Genomic DNA, 17,750 nt, shown 5'->3' on the forward strand with positions numbered 1-17,750 from the left:
CTTCAAAGCATATCCAGTAATTGTTCTTTAAAAACCTGGTTGAAGCTGGCTGGTGATGCATACCTGAAATCCCAGAAGCTTAGGAGGCTATGGAGGAGAATGATAAGTTCAAAGCCAGCCTGGGCAATTTAGTGAGACCCTATTTGTAAAAAGGCTGGGGATGTAGCTTGGTAAGGTTCCTCTAGGTTCAAACCCCAGTACTGCAAAAAGAAAAAAAAAACAAAAAATCTATTCCCAATTCAGTAACATTCTGTTTAACATCCACCTTTAAAAGACAAAGTAAAAAATATAATCTATAATAATCAGGTATCAGTTTGGAAGTTGATAAAATCAGATTTTGCGCTTGGAAGGAATAAAATTGAAACATTTGGTCAGGCATTAATTCAGGAAGCACACTAATGGATGTGTATTGTGAAAATAAGTTTTATTTCAAATTTCAGAAAAACGCCTGTTAAAACATGGTTAATTTTGAAAATTGACAGTTTTTCAGTAAGCAAAACAAGAAACATCAGTTAAAAAAGCAAGAACATCAGTTAACAAGTAGTATTATCCCCACTTCTTCAGGTATACGACTGGTTATCTTGAGAAATGCAGTGAAAGCTCTAAGGACGTTAGACATAGCTCTCAGCTTATGGCATGATTTGCCTGTCATGTTTTATTGATTTCCAACTTTAAAAGTATAGGTGAAAGGGTAATATTTTATGATACCAAATCAAATACATATCCCAGAAAAATTCCTATTAATGTGGTTTATGAAATCATTTTTCCTCATTCTATGTTAGTATTTTGTCTTTTTGTTGTTTTAGGAACTTTGACTATCAGTTCTTTAAACCCTCAAGGCTAAATTGTCCTTAACTTTTTCCATATCCATCCAAAATTTTGGCCCCCTTTCTGAAAAATGACAAATTGTTTAATACTGAATTTTTTTCATGTACAAAACACTAACTCTCCTTTTTAAAGCAAATAAAGGTAATAAAAGCATAGCATCATTTCAATGCCCAAATGTCAATATAAATGGCATCAGTATATAGACGAAAACAAATTTCAAATACAGGACATTAGTAATTGGAACATTAGGCAGTGATTTAATGTTAGCAAGAACAAGAAGTTTTATAACAGGTAAAAGAACCAACATAGTGCATTGAATTGAATATTAACCTAAGTAACCGTAATTTTACAAATTATCCAATTTCATAACTTGTTTTTGAATAAACTTTAGCCTCATTTTTTAAATTAAATGCCTATTGAACAAAGCTTATTGAACAAACATTAACTATGTAAATTTACACCCTAGAATACCAGAGTAAACAGGAGACATTATTCAAAGATGAATAAGTTCTATTCTTTTTCATCATCTGTGTGGTCAGGTTGCAAAGGACATACTCTGTAGAAAGAACAGAGAACTTTAGTAGTCACCTAAGTATCAATAAAAAAACAAAAACAAAATTAGTAAAAAAAAAAAAATCTACAGAAATCAGGAACAGTAATTTTATTTGTTTTTTAAGGCCTTTTTTTAAAATTTGTAGAAACAGTAATTAATGGTGCAGTGGGCTGGGCATGGTGTCACACACCTGTAATCTCAGTGGCTTGGGAGGCTGAGATGGGAGGATTGTGAGTTGAAAGCCAGCCTCGGCAACTTAGCTAGGTCCTAAACAACTCAGTGAAATGCTGTCCTGTCTCTAAATAAAATAAGAAAAAGGGATGGGGATATGGCTCAGTGGTTGAGTGCCCCTGGTTTCAATCCCCAGTATCAAGAAGAAAAAAAAAATTGCAGTGTCTGTGGTCAAGTGGCAGAAATGAAAGTCAATTAAACTCCATTAATTGACAAACATCTACAAATTTCAAGTACTAGTGCAACACAATTTCTGGCAATTTCTTTGCCTGTTATTTTGCAGAATCAATGTTTCCCATTTAGAATATGTTGCAAATTTTTTTTACAGTATCTCATTCCTATAGCATCTTTTTTTAAGGTTGTTAAGCGAGTTGATAAATATAATCTATCAGTAAAATCTTTGCAATAGCCAGGTGCACTGTTGCAATTGGTATAAGCCTAGTAGCTTGGGAAGTAGAAGTAGGAGGTTTACAAGTTTGAGGAAAGCCTTGGCAACTTAGCAAGACCCTTCCTCAAAATAAAAATATAAAGGGCTGGGATATAGCTCAGTGGTAAAGCATGCTCCTTAGGTTCAATCTCCAGTATTGAGAGAAAAGAAAAAAAAAAAAAAAAAACTTTGTTATAATCCTGGCCAGTAACTCATGCCTACGCATGACTATTATCCCAGCTACTCAAGGGGCTATGGCAGGTGTCTGCTTGTTATGGCCGCTGCCATCGCTATGGAGACAGATGATGCCGGAAATCGACTTCGGTTTCAGTTGGAGTTGGAATTTGTGCAGTGTTTAGCCAACCCAAATTACCTTAATTGTAAGTCATCAATTATTAAGTAGCTAGCTGCTCATGATTTCTGACAGAAGACATGCAATTCATAGTAGTATTTGCTTCTATACATTCTCAATTGAATGGGATTTTACTTATGCTGGTCTGTATATATAATCGAGCAAACTCATTGGTGGGAAAGTTAAATAAGATTCTTTATATCAGGGGGTCACAAGTCTGTAGTCCAAGGATTGGTTTGACCTACAGATTTTTTTTTTTATGCTTTTCAGTTCTTGCCCAAAGAGGTTACTTCAAAGACAAAGCTTTTGTTAATTATCTTAAGTACTTGCTTTACTGGAAAGAACCAGAATATGCCAAGTATCTAAAGTAAGTTTAATTTTTATAATTCTAAATATGTATGTATATTATTATAATCTGAAGCACTAATATTTAACAGACTTCTTAGTTTCATACTGGAAAAAATATGAATTTCTACTTTTAGTTATTACCACCTTAATATGAAACACCTTATCTCTTAAACTTGTAGTATCTACTTGCTTGTTATTTCTGCTTCTACTCTTGCCTCAGTAATCTCAAACAAATGAAGCAAAATAATTTTCTACACAGAAACCAGTTTGATTTCTTAAAAATGTAAATCAGAACATGTCATTTTCTTAGAAACCTTCAATGACTTCCATTCCATGAGGGACAAAGTTCAGTGTCCTTGAGCTAAAGCCATATTATGATCCGTTCTGTTTGACCTATCCTTTACCACTATCCTCACCTCACTGAGATTCTGATCCCAACGAACCTAATACAGTGACATATCCATAGATTGAAAATAAAAGATCACATCGGAGGTGGTGCTTGAATAGAAGGTGTTTGTTAGAGGAGGTAAACTTACCTGAGTTCTAGAACTGCTGTCTTTTTTTTTTAGGGCCTCATGCACTGTGCTAAATGTTTCACACGTATTAATTCACTTAAAACACACACACACACACACACACACACACACACATCATTCATGTTCAACAGACACTTTCATTTTAAGCATATTATAACCACAGACCTAATCCCTTGTAATGGTAAAAATAAACCTTGAACTCACATCTGTGATTTGTTTTAACCAGATAGTCAAAAAGTAAACATGAAACCTTTTTAAAAAAACAAAAGTTAGAGAGGAAATTTTTCAAACTTATTTATCTGAAATCAGTTTCCTGAACTGATTCACAAAGCATATATCCATGTGCTTGCTATAGGACTCTGCACCCTGACTGGTTCTTTATGAAACTGTTGATTCATTTAATAAGCCAAAAAAAAAAAAAAAAAAAAAAAAAAAAGGCTTCGCTAGTTTGCAATATGTTGTATCTTTGCAGATTTATGGGCTCAGTGTTGGACACCTTAGGCACCATCCATTTCAGTCTTGTGTTCTTGCTGAGATTTGGTCGTCTACACTCTGCCTGGAAATTTCCAGTGACTGTATCACTTTTATCAGGGAAAACTGACTCCAGTGTTAGCCAGATGTTAGAAAGTTCTTTCTTAGGTTGTGATAAAATAAACCTACTTGTAGCTTTAAAAAAAAAAAAAAGGGGGGGGGCGGCTATGGCAGAAGGATCTCAAGTTCCAGACCAGGACAACTTGTTGAGACCCTGTCCCAAAATAAATAAAAGGGTTGTTGTAGCCCAGTAGTAGAGTTGCTTTTTTTTTTTTTTTTTTATTTTTGTTTTGTACTGGGGATTGAATGCGGGGGGGGGGGGGGGGTGCTTAACCACTGAGCCACATCCCCAGCCCTTTTTAATATTTTATTTAGAGACATGGTTTTACTAAGTTGCTTAGGGCTTCACTAAGTTGCTGAAGCTGGCTTTAAGCTTGGACTCCTCCTGCCTCCAGCCTTCCATATCACTGGGATTACAGGTGTGCACCACACCCAGCTTATTAACAGAGCTCTTGCCTAGCATGCTTGAAGTCCTGGGTTCGGTCCCTAACACCATAAGAAAAAAATTTTTTAAGAAGTGATAATAAAAAGTAAAAAAATTAAGCAGTCCATTTGAGCAAAGAAAACAGCAAATTTGTTAGCTTATGGTAATTGTAGCTTTTAAAAAGTAATTTTACATTATTCTAAAACCATTCATATTTATCCTTTTTTATAAAGAAAAAAGTCAATTAAGAACTTAATCATGAATCAAAAATTTTATTTTAGAGCTGACAAAGATTTGTGACATCTATTTAAAAATCCTTAGATTTAAATTTTAATCCAATTCGCCTGAATGATCATAGAACTAGATATCAAAAGAAGGAAACCAAAATGAAGGTAATCAGACGTGGTATAAGATTATCATTGCTTGTGCAGGGATGCATGCTTATATCTCCAGTGACTCTGGAGGCCAGGGCAGGAAGATTGCAAAGTTCAAAACCAGCCTCAGCAATTTAACAAGGCCGTAAGGAACTTAACAAGACTGTGTCTCAAAATAAAAAATAAAGATGACTGGGGATTTAGCTCAATAGTAAAGTGCTGCTGGGTTCAATTCCCAGTACACACACACCCCACACCCCACCCCCAGCCAAAAAAAAAAAAAAGATGATTATCATTGCTTCATGTACTAGTAGATTACAGAGAGGTATTCATTGTAGTTACCTGGAAAGTAAACCAAGTTAACAAATGAATTCTATATGACCTAAATTTCCTTTTCACAAGGGCCTGATTTACTTTAGGCATCATAGTTCTGTTCAAGATTTAAACAGAAGCTGAGCATGGTGGCGCACGCCTGTAATCCCAGCTGCTCGGGAGGCTGAGGCAAGAGGATTATGAGTTCAAAGCCAGCCTCAGCAACTTAGTGAGATCCAATTGAAAAATAAAATATAAAAAAGGCTGGAGATCTGACTCAGTGGTTAAGCACCCCTGAGTTCAATCCCTAGTACCAAAAAAAAAAAAAAAAAAAACACCAAAGATTTAAGCAGATATTCTCTTGATTCTGACTCTCCCCAAGCAATGGATGGGCGTTTACCCTGCCTTTGGGAGAAAATAAGACCACAGGAGTAACTATATTTCAGAATATTAATTTGGAAGTTCATATTCCTCCCAATAAACTATTTCAATAAAGGGATAATTGTAACTGTCTTAAACAAAGGCAAATCTAAGAAAGGGGCCTAAACAAATAATGTAATTATTTCTTACATTACATTATTAATACTTTTATGGCACAGATCTCATTATACCATGGATTAAAGTTGTTTATGAGAATATATGTATGATTCCTTTCCATATGGTGGAAAGCCTTTATATAAGCCTATATATAATACAGGCTTATTCCTGTATTACAGCCACAACTGGCTGAATTGCCAAATTATTTTATTTCCCTCATGTTAAGTCAAAAAATTAAGAGGATTAAAGTGTATTATAGAGGTAATCTTGACTACTACTATCTCATTAATATTAGAATAAGAAAGAACAAGGAAGAACTATAGCAATGAGGAGAAACTAAAAGAAAAAGGATCATGAAAATAAGCCTATTAAAAAACTTGGTGAGGGGGCTGGGGATATAGCTCAGTTGGTAGAGTGCTTGCCTTGCAAGCACAAGGCCCTGGGTTCAATCCCCAGTACCCCCCCCCAAAAAAAAAAAAAAAAAAAAAAAAAAAAACTTGGTGAGTCATGCCTATAATCCCGACTACTTAGGAGGCTGAGACAGGAAAAATGCAAGTTCAGGCCAGCCTCAGCAACTTAGGGTCCCTGTCTCAAGAAAAAGTTTTTAAAGGGCCGGGGATACAGATTAGTTGGTAGAGTGCCTGCCCCGCATATACAAGGCCCTGGGTTCAATCCCCAGCACCACAAAAAAAAAAAAAAAAAAAAAAAAAAGTTTAATTAAAAAAAAAGAAAAAAGGTTGGGGATGTAACTCAGTGATAAAGTGCCCTTAGGTTTGATCTCCAGTACAAAAAAAAAAATTTTGATGGTTGATTTTTCTTTTCTTTTTATTGGTGGGGGTGCAGACACCGGGGATTGAACTCAGGGGCACTCAGCCACTGAGTCACATCCCCAGCCCTATTTTGTATTTTATTTAGAGACAGGGTCTCACTGAGTTGCTTAGTGCCTCACTGTTGCTGAGGCTGGCTTTGAATTCGCAGTCCTCCTGCCTCAGCCTCCAAAGTGCTAGGATTACAGGCATGTGCCACCGACCCCAGCAGTGAGACCCTGTCTGTAAGTAAAATACAGAATAGGGCTGGGGATGTGGCTCAGTGACTGAGTACCCGAGTTCAAGCCCCAGTACCCCCCCAAAAAATTATTTGCTCAATTCAGCTGCACATATACTAAAATTGGAACAATATAGAGAAAATTAGCATGGGCCTGCACAAGGATGACAAGCAAATTCAAAAATAAATAAATAAATAATCATAATATTATAACAAAATCCTAAGATTTAATTACTATTAAATATCTTATAACATGGTTAAGTAGGCACTCAATAACAGTTTAATAAATGATACAGTATGGAATAATACAGTATGGAATAATTTTTTAAATTTCATATGTTTCATCTGTCAAAAAAGATTTTATTTTTTTTGTAGTCCTGGTGATGGAACCTAGGGCCTTGTGCATGCCAGGCAAGTAATCTTTGACTGAGTGACACCTCAAGCCCTTTTTAAAAACATATTTTAAGAAGGGTCTCATTAAGTTGCTGAGGCTGGCCTCAAGCTTTTAATCCTCCTGCCTCGGCTTCCTGAGTAGCTGGGATTGCAAGCATGCTCTTCTCCAGCAATCATTTTGTTTTTACAGCCATTTGTTTTTATTTAGTTTGTATTCAATGCAAATCAATTCAAAACACAATGTACAGTCCACACCAGATGTACAGTGTTCACTATGAAGCAAGAGGGAGTTTTCATTCACCTATACTACAGGTTGAGATCTGTTGGATTTGGTTTCCCCAATGTAGGTTTCTAAAAGTGGCAAATATTGGCTTAAAACTTTTTAAAACTACTGTAGCCCTAATGGATACTGGAACATCTAAGTGTCAATGTATGACTGTGTGAACCAGATTTTATGGAGTGTCTATTTCTAAAAAGGTTTTTGTACATTGAGGCAGTTGTAAAAGTTTTAATTTCTAGAATCGAGTCCACTTAAGGCTTAGGACTAGGTTTTAACTATCTAAAAGTATAAACTAATATGAAAAGTGTTCGAAATGTAGATATTCTGATCTATGTAAGTTTTTAAAAAGTATTTACAAAAAGAACGTAATAAAATTGTGAACTTAATGGGATTTCCAATTTTCTTTTCCCAAATACCTAATTTACATTATTTTTGTCTACTTAATATTTGCCTCAAGATTTATCAAATGTCTTCAAATCATAAATTTTTAAATTGTAAAATTATTCAATATATGCAAAAATAAAAAGTTATGTTGTAAGATGAGTTTAAGTCAGTGCACGTCTAATTTTCTGAATGAAGTATCGTAGCTAACGAATCTGACACTCTTGTTGAATGGTAACGTGCTGAGAAATGCTTACCATTTCACTTTTAAGTACACATGCAGCTCTTACTCATTCTTGGATTTGGAATAGATTCCAATCTCTCCTTGTCCTTGCACATGTCAATTATTACACAGAAAGTTAAATGCAATGTCAAGCAGTTAGCAATGTAGCTTACTGTTAAGAGTGCTTGCCTAGCATGCACAAGGCCTTGGGTTCAGTCTGCAGCACCAAAATAAATAAATATATAAAATTAAGACTGCTAAAACAAAACAGAATTTCCAATAATACCTGGTGGTTCCTTCCAACATACATATAAGTCATGAAACCTTTTTATATTGCCTAATTATTTTATAGCCTTCTAGATTTAGTGAGCCAACATGAAAACTGAATTCCCATTCCACAGTTCATCCATTGTCTCTAGAGCAAGGTTACATTATTCTCTTCAAGGTAGTTTTAAAAGTCCATATTTCTTAAGCCACATTTAAAGAAATTGTTAACTAATTTTCGATGTTGACTTTCTCCTCAGTCTTGTACATGAAACTCCAGCAGATTTAATATTGGCATTCACCATTTAGTTAATAAATCCTTCAGATGATCTTCAAACCTTCTCAGTTTGAGACTCTCAAGATTTTCTGTGTTGATAAAATGAGTGGAATTAGCAGACATGATGAAGACCGGGGGTGTTTTCTTTTCTTTTCTTTTTTTTTTTTCCTAGCAAGATAGACTTCCAGATGCCATTTGGATTGAGATTTAGAATATGAGTTGGAGAACTGTAGATTTTTTTCTTGGTCTAGTCTCAATAGTAGAGATGTAGAAGGGTAAGTAAGACCACGAGGAGACTGGCCATTGTCTTTAAGGCGCTAGAGTTGGTGGTGGTGGTGGAGGGCTTTGTGGTTTCATAATATGTAGCACCGGGTGTGCTACTTAAAGGAACAAATGAATAAATCTGCATAGGTAGGAGCAGTACCAGAAGCAGCAGCCCCAGACTAAGCCTGGCCATCATCCTCTTACCCTTGTGTGTCCTACTTGCTGCTTTTGTAGGCTGGAGGATCTCGGAGTTCCTGGCTGGTGTGGAGGTAGCAAGCCAGGCCTTATATTCAAATCGCATCACAATGACAGTGACAAGATGCCACACCCTCTCCTCACCCAGTCAAATACTTTGTTTTTGAAAGTTTTAAAACATTTAAAAATTGTTGCCCGGACCACATTACTTATGAAAAAAAAAAAAAAAAAAACAAAAACAGGTTTCAAATGTTTTTTTTCCAAGTAGCATTATCTTTTTTCTGATTATTAAAAGTGGCTTGTTTGTTGAAATTTGTTAGGACAGAGTATAAGAGGTTTTCATTCAGAGATAATTGTTACCAATATTTGTTACATTTTCATACAGTACAGATACAGATCAGATTTTATATAGCAAAGATTATACCTTTGTATCCAGAATTTTTGATTAACATTTATCATGAGCATTTCCTGTCATTAAAAGCTCAAAAAGCACAGTTTAATTAGCTTCTTACAAAGTTTAAAAACTAGCTGTATGAGGTAGCACTTTAATCCAGCTATCCATGAGGCTGAGGTAGGAGGATATCAAGTTTGAGGCCAGCTTTGGCAAGATAGTGAGACTCCTGTCTCAAAAAAAAAAAAAAAAAAAAAAAGTTTTGCACATTAAACTCTGCATATTTATAATTTTATCCCTACTTTGTTTTGAAATGTTCTTAAGTACTTGTAGAGAAGTTGTAAAGATAATATACCACAGTATCAGCCTTGGTTGTTTCTATGATGGGTATTTCTATATTTTCAGCTTTTCTACATTTGTTACATTTTTCTTGTGGAAATTGAACTAGTATTTTTTTGTTTTGTTTTGGTGCTGGAGATTGAACCTAGGGCCTCATGTATGCTAAACAGTCTCTACCACTGAACTGTATTCTCAGCCCCAAACTGGTAGTTTTGAGTTTCAGGGGACTGTATAGAATTCATTCGAGATAAACCAACATGTAAATTGCCTTTCAAAAAAAGATAGTAAAAATTAAAGAATAAAGACAGTGTAAAGGGCTGGGGATATAGCTCAATTCATAGAGTGCTTGCCTTCAAGCACAAAGTTCTGGGTTCAATCCCCAGCACTGCACAAAAAAATATAAATAATTAAAAAAATTTTTTAAAAATACAGTGTAAGTTCACAGTTAATGTAGCACTTATCTGCATGGCAACTGATCTCTTTGGAATAAGCGAAAATAATATTATTGTTGATGTTTAAAATTTGGGAATGATTTATATTAAGGAAGTAGTACAAGTTTAAGAAAACCTTTATTTTGTATTTTCTTATTATCTTGAAGAGAAACTTTAAAGTTATTCAATGTCTCATTTATCATTTATTTTCAAGAGTATATTTTCTTTATATAGCAGAATATAAAAACTTACTTTCTCTTTGCTTTTCCTAAGCCACTGGTTCCTGCCTCTTCAGGAATCTGATTCTCCTTTTCAGAATCTTTAGGGGACAGCCTGAAGAATTCTCCAATTCCTTTTTGCCACTTGGGAGTTGGACGTACACAAACTGGATTTCCTCCTGCATACTTGTTTTCAGCTGTAAAATATAAACAGAACTAAATAAGAACCAAGAATCCAACTACCACTTAAAGAACTTAATTCTTTCTTTCATATCAAATTCTTAAAGGTGTTAAGGGATATTACGTCCATCTTTTTTTTTTTCCTTTTTTTAAATTTATTTTTATTGTAAACAAATGGGATACACATTGTTTCTGTTTGTACATGGAGTAACAGCATACCATTTGCATATTCATAAATTTACATAGAGTAATGATGTTTGATTCATTCCATTATTTTTTCCTCCCCCCCACCCCTCCCACCTCTCTTTTCCCTCTATACAGTCCCTCCTTCCTCCATTCTTGTCCCACTCCCACCCCCAATTAAGTGTCATCCGCTTATCAGTGAGATCATTCCTCTTTTGGATTTACATCCATCTTAAAACAACTAGAAAGTGTGACACAGAAAACCTATCTCAGTCAATAAGCTCAGTTTGGTAGTTTGATCCAAGAAAAACAGCAGTAACACAATTTTTAAAACTGGACAATATTTTTCATACTTTGTCCATGAGCAGAGCTATTCAAATGGTATTATTATGCACTGTTATACAATATTCAATATAGTTTTTCCTAACATAAGGAAGCACCCTATGGAATAAATCGCCAGAATTTTACTTAATAAGGTCATTTAGGCTGGGCAGTGGCCAATGCCTATAATCCTAGCTACTCAGGAGGCTGAGGCAGGAAGATCTCAAGTTCAAATCCAGCTTCAGCGACTTAGCTTGTCCCTGTTTTGAAATAAGAATCAAAAGAGCTGAGAATGTAGCTCATTGGTAGATCACCCCTGAGTTCAATTTCCAGTACCAAAAGGTAGGGGAAAAAAATGAGGACGATACCAATTTTAAACAGTTAATAGAATTAAAGATAGAGATCTGTAAAACATTATAAAAGGTGCATTTGTTCAACACACATTCTTTAAGAACCTGTGTTCATTTATTTGGCTCTGATGATTCGGCAGTGTGCCAAACAATGGAATATGGCCCTAATAGAATTTATTCTAGTGGTACAGGGTGTAATGTAGTCTCAATAAATTCATTTTCTTTCAAATATTTTGACTACTATTCCCTTTTCTCTGAAGAGATTGGAATAGTAAATATTTTCTGAGGAAGTGTTTGGAATGGGGAAAATTTGAGTTGACTTAAAAATCTATGAAGTCTTAAAAGTGTTCTCCTTTCTGTTTGTAACTAAACCTTGTGGAATTAATCTTCCTGTCTGTTCAACTTTCTACTGAAAAGAAAGAGGCACCAGATGGCAGGGCATTTTCTAATCCTCTCCACATGTAGAAGGAGCAGTGTGAAGCTATTTCCCTTGCCTGATTCCACTCCTACTCTCCCAAAGGCAGTATCAGGAGCTACAAAGTTAAACACACACAGACACCACATTCAAGACAGGAGGGAAAGGGAGTGAGAGAAAGAGGGAGGAAGGAAGAAAAGCAAAAGCAAAGGCAGAAAAAATTGTTTATACTAAGAAGACAATGTAAGTCTGGCCAGGGGGCACATGCCTCTATTGCAAGTAGCCTGGGAGTCTGAGGCAAAAGGATGACAAGTTCAAGGCTGGCCTGGGCAACTTAGCCAGACCCTGTCTCAAAATAAAAAAAAGAAGAAGACAATGTAGTTAGTACAGTCAACCATCATCCTAAATCTAGTGAGGAGGTACTTAAATAGTTTCTAACAAGAAAAAGCCACTGTTGATAATAAAATAAATAGTAAACAAAAATTAACATAGGTTTGAAGATAAAATATGTGGGTCCCCATCTCAAGACTTGAGATTCTCTTCCAAGAGACTTCCAACAATATTCTACCCCCCTAATAGGCCAAGGCCCCCTCAGAGGATAGGGAAGAAAGTTAGGCCTGAGAATCTCTAATAAAATTCCAAAGTAGGTCAGGGGACTATCAGGTCAGGACTGTGACCTGATCAACTTTTAGGAGGATTCCTCTTACTCTAGGAGCTTTTCAGCAGGGCGCTTCTTACCTTTCCTTGATGTAAGTGATGTAGAATTAGTGGCAGAGGTGGAGGAACCAAGGACCTTTCTTGGGGCTCGAGAAGCCACCACTGCAAAGAGAGACAAAACGGGGAGCATTCAGAAAGGGTCAGGAAGGTTTCGATACCTTGTCTCCCCACGTTTTCTCCACAGTCCTAGATTTCAGCGGCTCCGGGAGGACAGCCGAGAGATCCAGAACAGCAGAATGACCATCCCTTGTCCCTGCAGCCTCCTTCTCAAGGTAAAGGGGACAGGCGGCTGCTTCCTGGCTGGCTGGAGTTTGAGCATGCAGGGCTCAGAGGAGCCAGGGCATCTCCCCACCCGGGGACAGGCTACCAGGAGAAACCCCTCTCCACCCCTCGCTGTCCACTAGCACGCTGGATCCCTTCACCTTTTCTGTAGGTGCCTGGAACGCTGTCTGCTTTAGTTCGCACCATGTTCAAACGGGAGGAGACCAGAAAAACGCAGCTTCCCAGGGAAGGGTGTTTCACAGGACAAGAACCCGAAAAACAACTCTCCCGCCACCGTTTATATTAGTCTCTTTCCCGCGCTCCTCAAGACTCTCGCGAGCTATGGTTCCCATTGGTTCTGTGCTTTAACCCCAAACCAATCGCTGGGATCCAGTGGTGACAGTGGCGAGGCTTAACGTAGTGCTGGCCAGTCCATCAACTCGCAGAGGCTTATGATTCGTACCCGCGCCAGGGAGGCGTGCCAGGACACTTTCCCGGGTTACCTGATGTCTTAGCGCTAAGATTCTGAAGTAGGTAAATGAGCTTGCTTATAGAAACAAAACAGCAAAGACAGAAAATCACATTTCTTCAAAAAGTTACAATATGATTAACTCTATAATGATTGACTCCTGAAATGAAACCTAAAATTAAGCGAACTTTTGTTCGCAAATCAAAATGAGAATTTTGAGAGCTTTCATACCCCAGGCATGACCTATCTACATCATGCCAAAACAATTCTATGGGATTGGGAAAAGGAAACTAATACAATTTAAGTTTTTAAAAAACTTAAAATCATGTGAGACTAAAAGAAAAAAGTGGGTGAATTGTATATACATACACACATGAAGAGAAATAATAAAATGCCTTTCTGAGAAAAATCTGTCAAATGTGCTAAAGTCTAAATAGAATAAGAGGTAATATTTTTTTTTCCATCCCTATGCTTATGTTCTAATTACAATACCTTGAGAGAATGATTTTCATTCTGAATACCTGTGCATAAAGCAGGATCCAATGAAGTTGATGTGGGTTGTATTCTGTTAATTGCTCATTTGAAAGGCAACCCTGGAGAGTGTGAGCATAGCCTTGATTTCTTCCAAAGAATTATGCTTGAGTTTTTTTGTCTTTTTGCAGTGCTGAGGATCAAGCCCAGGTCCTCTCACATCTAGGTAAGTGCTCTACCACTGAACTACATTCCAGGAGAATGGATATGCTGGAATGAAAAAAAAAAAAAAAAAAAAAAAAAAAAAAGGCTACTCACTACTATAACAGAATCAACAACAACCACATTGTGTTATAGAATTAAAGGATTTAGGCAACAGATTGAATTAACATTATAATAGTTGGAAATGTATTGCCAATTACCTGTAGTTTTGTCTTAACCCTGGGGCATAAGGTTACAGACACATTTGTACCTGAAAAATCAACAAGCCTCAGGGTATGCCTTTATTATCATCAAGTTACTTCACACTGGTAAAAATGCCACTGTTTCCTTTTCAGTTAAAGTCCCTTCTGCTGGGTGTTTTGACTCACATCAGTAATCCCAGCTGTTAAGGAGGCTGAGGCAGAAAGATCACAAGTTTGAAGCCAGTCTCAGCAGTTTAGCGAGACCCTAAGCAACTCAGTGAGGCCCTGTCTCAAAATAAAATATTAAAAAAGGCTGGGGATGTGGTTCAGTGGTTAAGCGCCCCTGGGTTTGATCCCCAGTACCAAGGGGTGGGTTGGGGGAAGTCCCTTCTACATAGGGCTGAATTACTTCATTTGAACTCACATCTCAAACCTGCAAAGACTGGATCTGCCTAAATAGACATTTTTCCTATTCTACATGCCAATTAAATTGCTAGAAAGAATTTCAAATATACCTTTTCACATAGGGGCTGTCTACATATTACTATTATTGCTAAAGTTATGTTTGTATGTCTTTTGGGGAGAGGTGTGCTGGGAGTCACACCAAGGGCTTCCTGTATGCTAGGCAAGCACTCTTACCAATGAGTTACGTCCCCAACCCTATCTTTTTAATACTGATAATGACAATGAAGGATGCATATGAGAGGGGGAAAAAAATAAAGTGATGCCTACTAAAAATTTGCTTTTAATTGGTACATTATGTACATACTGATGGGATTTATTGTTACATATTTGTACATACACACAATATGATAATATAATTTGACCAGTATCACTGCCTACCACTTTGTCCCTCCCTCCCCACTACTAAATATTCTTAAGTAAAATATTTCATTTGGAGAAGTGCTTCTCCTTTACAATTAATCAAACAGAGAACTACGTGATGTGAAAAAAGTTGTTAAGTATGTGAATGAAATTTCTACTTAAATTTGTGCCTAAGTGTATCTTTAACGTGTGTGTTTGTGCTATATGCGCTGGCAATAGAACCCAGAGTGGCTGGGTGTGGCGGCACAAGTCTCTAATCCCAGTGACTTCGGAGGCTAAGGAAGGAGGATCACAAGTTTGAGGCCAGCTTCAGCAACTTAGTGAGATCCTGTCTCAACAAAGGCTGAGGATTTGGCTCAGTAGTTAATGGCCCCTGTGTTCAGTCCCCAGTACCATAAGAAAAAAAAAAAAAACAAAAACAGGGCCTTGTTAAGCACACATTCTACAACTGAGTTACATCCCCAGCCCCAATGAATATCTTTAAGTCATATTAACTGTGTGGGCTTGCTTTGCTCAGGCAGAAATGTAATTTAATACATGATAATGATTGTAAATGTTGTTGCATGCACATATTACAACCTAGGAATTATAATCATTAACATATGCTTTAAGGAAAAAAAAAGTTATTCTTGAGGACCTGGTCATTTCATTATAACTTATATGATTTGTTAAGTTCTATTGTGCAAAAGGATTTAGGTCATAGTCCGTCTTCCAGAAATTAATATTTTAGTTATGGAACTGAACAACTATGGAAATGGGTAAAGGATTTGGATATGTTATAATTAGTAATAAATATATCAGATGTTTTTAAAAAATTTTTTAGTTGTATATGGACACAATATCTTTATTTTATTTATTTATTTATTTATTTATTTATTTATTTATTTAATGTGGTGCTGAGGATTAAACCCAGTTCCTCACATGTTAGCCAAGAGCTCTACTACTGAGCCACAACACCAGCCCCGAATCAGATTTTTATGAAGAAATAAATCACATACCTACAAATCATGTATCCACTATTACTTAATATTGACAATATTTTACTTTTTTTAAAAAGTTAGGAAATGATAAATTTTCATAATTAATGACAAGGACAATCTAAGGTCAGTGTAAGTTAATGCACTTTTGTGATTTTGGTTATCTATGCCAGTAAACACATTAGCATTAAAAAAAAAAAAAGGTAAAACAACATTCATTGTCTAAATAGGCTAATAGAACTTGTTTTTAATTTTTTTTTTTTAACCACTAGGGATTCAACTCAGAGGTATTATACTACTGAGTGACATCCTCAGTTCTTTTTATTTTTTTATTTTAAGATAGGGTCTCACTAAGTTGGTTAGGGCCTCTCTAAATTGCTGAGGCTAGCCTCAAACTCCTACCTCAGCGTCTGGAGCTGCTGGGATTACAGGCGTGCACCATCGCGCCCCACAAGAATGAAAAAACTTTAACCTATAAAGGTAACAAAATACCAGCCGTGAATCAGAAAAGCATGCTCTCCAAAAAAGTTTGGCTAAAATTTTACCCAACCCATTGCCCTATCAGAGTGGGGAATTGCAGAAGACCCCTAAGTCCGGTCTTCTGGGTTGAGAATTCATGTGGAATATCTTCTTTTTTTTTTTTTTTTTTTTTTTTGGAATATCTTCGAAGACAATTTTCAGTACCTGTTATTAATTTTCCCCCTTGAGCTTACTTAATTGTCTTAGCCCTCCTGGAAAAGACCTTAATCAACAAATTAGAGATTGTAGGAGTGAGTCTAGTATTAGACTACGGAGGGTATTAATAACCACCACTACCAGAGCAAAAATTAATATAGTGCTGCTATAGCTGTTAGTATAACAGCTTGTGAGGTTTTTTTTAATGTATTATGTAAAACCAGAAAGATTTAAAAGCTCAGCTCTCAGCGTACTGCTTCCTTTTTTTCCTAAACTGTAGTTTTTGTAGGGTATTTCTGTTGTCTTCTCGGCAGCGTTGCCTGTGGCCTTCCTGGATTCTGCATCTAACAATGTGAAGAAACAGGCGCTGAGGGAACTTGGGTACTCTGGTAAGCACACAAGGAGGCGGGAACAAGCCTGAGGCAGTACAGGTGGGCGGGATCTGCACTGGAGGCGGCGCCAGTGCGCCTGGCTGTGCAAGCTGGCGGAACCCGCGTGAGCGAGGTTGGGTTGCGAAGGGAACTAGTCCGGCGCAGGACGTGGAGCTTTTGTTGTCCAGCTCGTTCCGGCTAGGGAAGATGGCGGTGTCTGGGGCGGTGTCGCGGGAGCCGCTGGTGCACTGGTGCACCCAGCAGTTGCGGAAAACTTTCGGCCTGGATGTCAGCGAGGAGATCATGCAGTGAGACCGGTTCAGTCCCTAAGGCGGGAAGGAGCTCTGGGATATTCACTAGCGGAGAGAATAGGAAAGCGGGGAGGACTGAAAAGTTGATGAGGCAAGAAGTGTGATAAAAGGGCTGCTATTGGTCTGTAAGGACCGAATTTTGCTCTCCGCCTTTGTGGGTTAGCTTTTGGAAAGGGTATCATGCTACACGATATGCCTTTTCCCCTTAGAAAACCCATGATAATTAGATCTGTAAGACTGTCCAAGGATCTACTTTCCTTATAGACTTTGGAGAGAAGGGGCAAGTCAAATTGTCCTTAGACATTCCTTACTTTAAACATTTTAGCTTGCTCGGTCTGAGTTGTGTCAAGCAGGACCTGGAATTTAAACGGGGATGATGTGGTACAATGCAAATAGTTCCTGACTCCTAAGACACAGGTTCTATTTTCTGCTGTCATTTACCTGTTTTGAAATCTTGGGCAACTTAATTTCCTTCTCTGTACCTTGGTTTCTTCATCTGTAAATGAATAATTAGTAGAGTTTATTTTTCGTGCTTTAAAATTCTTTTGAAATAGACAAGTAAACATGTTTTAATATGTGCTTTCAATCGATTAATGAACATATGTTG

At 37.0% G+C, this 17,750-nt stretch overlaps 2 protein-coding genes across 8 annotated transcripts in view; one reads left to right on the top strand and one right to left on the bottom strand.

Annotated features, from left to right (window-relative positions):
- Positions 1-409: 409 nt before the first annotated feature.
- Positions 410-12,960, bottom strand: PCLAF (PCNA clamp associated factor). Its single transcript, XM_079126247.1, has 4 exons — positions 12,802-12,960; positions 12,401-12,481; positions 10,248-10,410; positions 410-1,384 (listed from the first exon to the last, which is right to left on the bottom strand). Exons 1-4 carry the CDS (start codon positions 12,845-12,847, stop codon positions 1,339-1,341), a joined length of 336 nt encoding a protein of 111 aa, XP_078982373.1. The 5' UTR covers positions 12,848-12,960; the 3' UTR covers positions 410-1,338.
- A 4,012-nt stretch (positions 12,961-16,972) lies between these two features.
- TRIP4 (thyroid hormone receptor interactor 4) overlaps positions 16,973-17,750 on the top strand; it is a 57,357-nt gene continuing 56,579 nt past the window's right edge. For 2 of the 7 annotated variants that reach the window (XM_079125668.1, XM_079125669.1), the window contains exon 1: positions 16,973-17,140. In XM_079125668.1, the coding sequence (XP_078981794.1) occupies positions 17,040-17,140 (101 nt within the window). In that variant the 5' untranslated portion in view covers positions 16,973-17,039. Of the gene's footprint in view, positions 17,150-17,179; positions 17,302-17,750 lie in introns of those variants that run through there. The other 5 variants (XM_079125670.1, XM_079125672.1, XM_079125667.1 and 2 more) reach the window with 4 other exon arrangements.

The sequence above is a fragment of the Sciurus vulgaris genome (assembly GCF_902686455.1).
Source record: "Sciurus vulgaris genome assembly, chromosome: 2".
Classification (NCBI taxonomy): Eukaryota; Metazoa; Chordata; class Mammalia; order Rodentia; family Sciuridae; genus Sciurus; species Sciurus vulgaris.